This window comes from Cryptomeria japonica, chromosome 4, assembly GCF_030272615.1.
Source record: "Cryptomeria japonica chromosome 4, Sugi_1.0, whole genome shotgun sequence".
Classification (NCBI taxonomy): domain Eukaryota; kingdom Viridiplantae; phylum Streptophyta; class Pinopsida; order Cupressales; family Cupressaceae; genus Cryptomeria; species Cryptomeria japonica.
The window spans coordinates 115,371,239-115,377,483 of NC_081408.1; the positions used below are offsets into that span (position 1 = coordinate 115,371,239).

The following is a 6,245-nucleotide window of genomic DNA, read 5'->3' on the forward strand; positions in this document are numbered from 1 at the left end:
ATCCAATAATTATTTTCTTCAAAATATTTTTTAAAATTATTAATTAAAATATTTTTAATAATATATTTATAAACTTATATTTACATCAAATAGAATTAATACAAAATATATTATAATTAAAATTATATAATCAAAACCTTACCTTCATCAAATATTCTTTTCTAGGGGCCAAATATCTGACGGGGGTTCTCTTTACATATATTTTTTATTGGAGAAACTAATAATAATAAAAATATTACAGGGAATAAGACACGAACAGTTACAGGGTTGTCATTGAATATTACATATAAGAAATGTAAGTTTAAAAAATACCATAAAACATTTATTCTATGTAGATCTCGACGCGGGTATTGTCAGCTTTGATTTTATTCCAATCTTCCCCGCCTTCCTTTAACCTCTCCTCTAACTCACCACTTGCCTCCTTATAAACATCTATATTCTTTAGTCTCCTCAAGCGCTCCAATCCCTCCGGAACTCTCTTCACCCGCGGACAATTATCTATTATTAGTAATTCCAGAACTTGCATCGCCCCCTCTTCCAACGCCGGCAACTCCTCCAAAAGAGGGAAGTCTTGAATCTGCATGTTAGCTAGCTTAGGAAATCCCCCACTCTCTCCGAACTCCTTTGGCAATTCTCTGCATTTTGAATCATTCTTCAAAGTTAATAATCGTAAGCTGGGCATCTTTTGGAGCGATGAATAATCACTGCAGCTATTCAAGAAAAGGTCTGTCAGATTTTCCATTCCACATACCCAACTTGGCACAGAGAAATACCATAGAGAAAGTTGTTGAAGACCTTTCATAGCATTCATCTTCTCTGGCAATGCTGGAAGACTGGATTCTTCTCTATCACCCTCCGTTGCAGGAATAGCATTCCGTACTCCCAGAATTCTCATTTTGACCAAACGGTCAAGGATACCATCTTCTAAACTTCTCAATACCCGTACATTTTCGAGACGGAAAAACAATTCTTGTAGATTGGTCAAACTGCTAACATCTTCAACAGAGAATAATTTACTCTCGTCAATAGACAGTGTGAAGTAATCTGATTTCAGTGTCCTCAAACTCGAGCTCTGATATTCCCTTGGGCATTTGAATCACAGTATGCTCATCTGAGCTCCACTCTACACTGAGATAGGAAAGACACTTTAGCTCACCTATCCAGTCAGGTAGACATTGTAGGCTTGTGCAATAGGAAACATCAAGGAACTGAAGACTCTTAAGTCTTCTTACACAATCCGGCACCTCCCTGATCTCTGTGTATGACAAATTCAAAACCTTCAAAAGTTCAACTTCCCAACACATTTTGGCAATGTGGAAATGTTAGTGTTGCTAAAGTCAATTACCCGGAGTACTGTGACATGATCAAGCAACTGTTCTGGAATACTTGTAATGCCAGGATTCTGAGAGAATGACAGTGTGCGGAGAGATCGCTGACAAAGAAGAGGCTTTTCTGAAATTACATTATTATCTAAACTCTTTTTAGCTAGAACTAACCTGCGACAACTTATTTCTTTACAGGGAATATCAAATTCACACTCATGTTCTTTACATATATTTACAACCAAATCAAGCAGCAAATCATGTACAGTGTAACAACTTGAACCTCTGTTTACTTCCAGCAAACATAAATTTTCAAGTTGATGCAGATACTGTAGCCCAATATCCCACTGTTGTCTACCTTTTTCTTGCGGAATGAATACTTCCGCTATCCACAAATATATCACATTGTCCAGGTATATAGAATAATCAACTTTAAAAGTAGTAAAAGAAAAATTTGTGTCCTCTGGAAAGAAAGAGAAGTAAGCAAAGCAACATTTCAGATAGGGAGGAAGAGAGTCATAACTCAGCTTTAAAATTTTCATTATGAAGTCTTCTCCTTTTCCTACCTTTTTCAACTGCCCCAATTTTGCCTCCCAATCTGATGTGAGAGGAGCCTTGGCCATGGATGCCGCAACTGTCTTTAAGGCCAGTGGCAACCTCCCACATTCTTGTACAGTTTGATGAGCCAAGCTCTCTAGCTGCTGAGGCGGCCTACTTCCCTCACGATCTGGGAAGGCAAAGAGACAAAACAGATCCCAACTCTCCTCCTTCGAGAGGTGTTGCATCTCATAGATGTGGGCATTCATGTTTACAGCAAGTTCTCTACTTCTAGTAGTAACAACAATTTGACACTGATTCTCACGGCCAGTGGGAAGCCCAAGACTGGAGATCAAGTTACCTTCTACACTAGTCTTCCACACGTCATCCAGGACAATCAAACATCTTTTGCCCTGTAATCCCTCGTGTATGAATTCAGCTGCCCGCACATCAGTTATACCAAGTCTACTAATTTGGGAGGCTATTTTTAAATCAATGCGGGAGGCTAGGTCACACTGTAATTTCCTAATAGAACAAGTCTGGGAAACAGAAATCCAGGCAGAACAATCATACCTATGTTTTGATCTGTTGAAAACGTGCTGCAGAAGGAATGTTTTACCCAGCCCGCCCATTCCCACGACGGCGACGACTCCAAAGGCATGGTTGTCTAACAATCTCAGAATTTCCTTCTCCTTGTAATCTATAGCCACTGCTGGTGCATCTTTCTCCAAGATACTCCCTCTTCTCAACTCTTCTCCTCTTTCACTTTCAGATTTACTAGTTGAGAGCTGATTCAAATGGGACACTTCATGGATAAGCTTGAGCTGTTGTGCGTTTTGCATGGTAGAGCTAATCCTTTCTTTGATGTCTTTAATTCTCTTCCCCATCTTATACCGAAAGACCAACTGATTGCAATTGCACACACATGATTGACAGGTATTTGTATACAAATGCTCAACGGCGCACTCATCAATTATGTCTTCTGCATCAAAAACAATATTTCTCACATCCGCCAGCCATTTTTTCACAGCATCAGTGAGCCCAGTCAGCTCATCTGCAGCTTGTAGAGAAGCACAAATCAGGCTGAGTTGCTTGTCCAACCATATAAAGTCATTTTTGAAGTTGAGGAGGAGAGATGCCTCATTCCATGCTTGCTCTGCTACGATCTCGCCAAGCTTTCCCAACACACCTTTAGCAAGCGCAATAGCAAGTCCAGTTGCCATTTTTGATTTGTTACAGACTGCGGATTCAGAAAGTAGAATTGAAAAGCAATGCAATTCAAACCTCGTTGAATGTGAGTATAACAATCTTACAAGTCTGAGAATTTATAACGAAAGGAGGCTTCCGGAGCAAGGAAGACAAACTCAAGGAAAGCAACGTTTGCGGAGTGGGTGTGGTAAAGTTTAACCAGTGCTCGTGGATGAGTCAGTAAGAAAACAATGTGTGTGGAGTAGGTCTGAAAGAAAGAAAACTTGTACTATGCTACTTAACTTTTTCCACTACCAGCGATTAAGAAGATTCCTAATATTGTACTATTTACAGATTTAGAACATTAAAAATTAAGTGGAGAGTTGGGAACAGCTCATAGCAAAGAGGACTGAATTGACTGAATGGAGAGCAGAGACGCGGGAAGAATAAATAAATACTTTCCACGTTTGATGATAGTGAAAATAATAAATATTTTCTTCAAAATTAAATTTAAGAAGAGGGTGTAAAAAAAAATCTCCGAACTGATTGACAGGGAAATAATTATATTTTATCCATTAGAGTTTGCCGACATGATAAAAATAATAATAAAAATAAATTTGTTACAGTGAATGAAGGAATCATGGACCAAGTTACAGTCGTTCAGGCAGAAAAGTTAAAATAGCAGCCCAACCACGTGAAGCCGATTAAGTGGATTACAGATAAGAGGCGATGGTGACTTTGATTTCTATATATGGACGTATTCAATACTCAATAATGAAAGCAATTTTTTTTAAATGCATTTTGCAATTTGTACCTTGAGAATGCTATTTTACATTACTAAATTAATTTTTATTATTTTTTGGTGGGGGTGGGGGTTATTTTTATGTTTCTGTAAGAAGCCCATGTGCTTGATGTGATGGGAGGAATTCACTATACTTAATTGCACATGTTTAGTGGAGTTGTTTAAGAGGAGGATAGGATTAGGAAGGCAAGTAGGAGAGTTGGAGGATTAGACACTTAGAGAGAAAGGGAGGAAGAATTAAAAATTAATTTTGATTCCATGTGAAGGAAAAAGGGAATAAGTGAATTAAATTAAGTTAATAAGGGTATTTATTTGATTGAATTGATGAAGCATTAGGAAGGACTATTCAATAGGTAAATTAACTAAATTGAAGACCTTAGGAAGTAGCCTACAAAATGAAGAAATAAAGCTAGTTAATTAAACAATGATGAATGAATTAATAAATAGAAATAGCTAGAATAGATAAATGATGGGGATAAATTGAACTAATGCAAATGATCAATTTTGGGTGCTTATAATAGGTTTACAAATAGATCTGAAACAATGTCCTAATTAGGTAAATCATGAGAAATCATGAACCATTATACATAATAGCCATCTAGGCAGAAAGGAGGTATCTCACAAGCTATGAAACTAATAAAGAAACCAAAGAGAAAGTAGAGATAAAGATTTTGATTAGAGATTCAATGTAATGCCCCACCAAGAAACCCTAAAGGATACAACTACAAACACTCAAAAAGAGTGCAATTTTTTTTTTTTTTTAATAATACAAAACACTTAAACATAAAAGATAAACATTGCAATTTAAGTTGCACATGCGGAAGACTTAACTCAAACTCCTAAAGGGTTTCCCAACATGAATTACTTAATTAACTAATCTTTACTTGCAATCCATTAACCACTTAAGAATCATATTTAACCATTAGGAACTTAGTTACACTAATCAATAATTGATTCATTCTTTACACGGGATAACATTAACATTTCTATACTTCATTTATGATTAAACATTCAATTACATTGCATTAATGAACTAATTAAAGATATAAATCCTAACATCTAACTCACATCATTATACATTGTTTTTGCACTGCAAGGTTAACATAGTATTACAATTGCACTTAATACATCAAGTCTCATAAAAATACATAATGAATACATCAAATTATAACTGCCATGAAGGCATACATATAACATATAATACAACCGACCACAGAAGGGTCCAAGAGATAAAAATATGATCCAAGAAGAATAAGAAGGATCCAACTAGTACAATGGAATGAAATGAATCCAAGAGAAACATCTGGAGCACCTGTGAAGCTAACCTCTCGCAACAAGGCATGAACAAAATACCCAATGGAAAGTGGCACTACCACCTGACCCTGTGCCCCAAAAAGGAACCACCCCTCCATGCTAGGAGATAGTAATAAGGCCCTCGAGCAAGCCACAACAAAGCATCACATGGTCTAATATGTACATCAATTACTCACACATGGCATAAGAATACCAATAAGACTCTCACAAGAGTGCTCTAAGTAAAGCCAACACATGACTTCTCACTGGTATGGGTTATCCTAGCAAGCCTCCATAGGCCCTGGCCCCCATCCTGGGTTATCCGAGTAGCCTCTCCCGAACCCCCGACCCCTATCCATCACTCATGTGAACCCAACAAACCTTTCGTGAAGGCAAGGTAGTTGGTTTTTTATTACAGGCCTTCCCACTGCATCCGAAGTTTTTACTAGCACTCAACTATGAGTGGGGCACAATTAATCTTGATTAATGTTTGAAACCCAACCCCAATTTATTAATTAAGTTATCACTTATTACCCAACTTCCAAGGGGTTATCCTGGCAGCCACTTTGGGCCCCGACCCCCACTTAGAAGCCACTCTTCCTTATGACACTACACAACCTCCAAAGAACCCCAAGGCAAATCACAAAAGCCAACTAACTCAAGGAGTTCAAAAACAAAACTAAAGAATAACTTGGTTATACAACCCTTCTACCAAGGTTAACCAACTAGAGGTGTGAAACGAACAACTGGTCTATTCACAAGACAAGACCACAACCAAAATAAAGCAAATATGACCACAACCAAAACTTATGAAATATATCCATCCTAAATTATGAAAAAAAATTCACAATTATGAAATATTTTTCACAATTTCAATAATATTGTTTACACTAAAAAATAATTATAATTATAATAAACTATGAATCGAAATTAATGCAACGTGGGAGTCATATTATCACGATTTCCTCCTCATCGTGGTTTCTGCCTATATTGCCTCCCTCTTAGCCACCTCCATTTTTTCCAAGCCTTGTATAAGAATTTTTAGGTCTAAGTTTAGAGTTTGAAAGTCTTTGGAAAGTTTAAAGGTTTTAAGCAACAACTTA

At 37.1% G+C, this 6,245-nt stretch overlaps 1 protein-coding gene across 1 annotated transcript; it reads right to left on the bottom strand.

Annotated features, from left to right (window-relative positions):
• Window positions 1-322: 322 nt before the first annotated feature.
• LOC131046145 (probable disease resistance protein RF45) lies at window positions 323-3,082 on the bottom strand. The gene is made up of 2 exons (XM_059218878.1): window positions 1,346-3,082; window positions 323-1,072 (listed from the first exon to the last, which is right to left on the bottom strand). Exons 1-2 carry the CDS (start codon window positions 3,080-3,082, stop codon window positions 323-325), a joined length of 2,487 nt encoding a protein of 828 aa, XP_059074861.1.
• Window positions 3,083-6,245: the final 3,163 nt, after the last annotated feature.

Excerpts from the sequence above, each read along its gene's own strand:
- LOC131046145 (XM_059218878.1), bottom strand. The coding sequence starts at position 3,082 with ATGGCAACTGGACTTGCTATTGCGCTTGCTAAAGGTGTGTTGGGAAAG. Across the intron at positions 1,073-1,345 it reads ATCATGTCACAGTACTCCGG|AGCTCGAGTTTGAGGACACT; the intron begins GTAATTGACTTT and ends AGGGAATATCAG.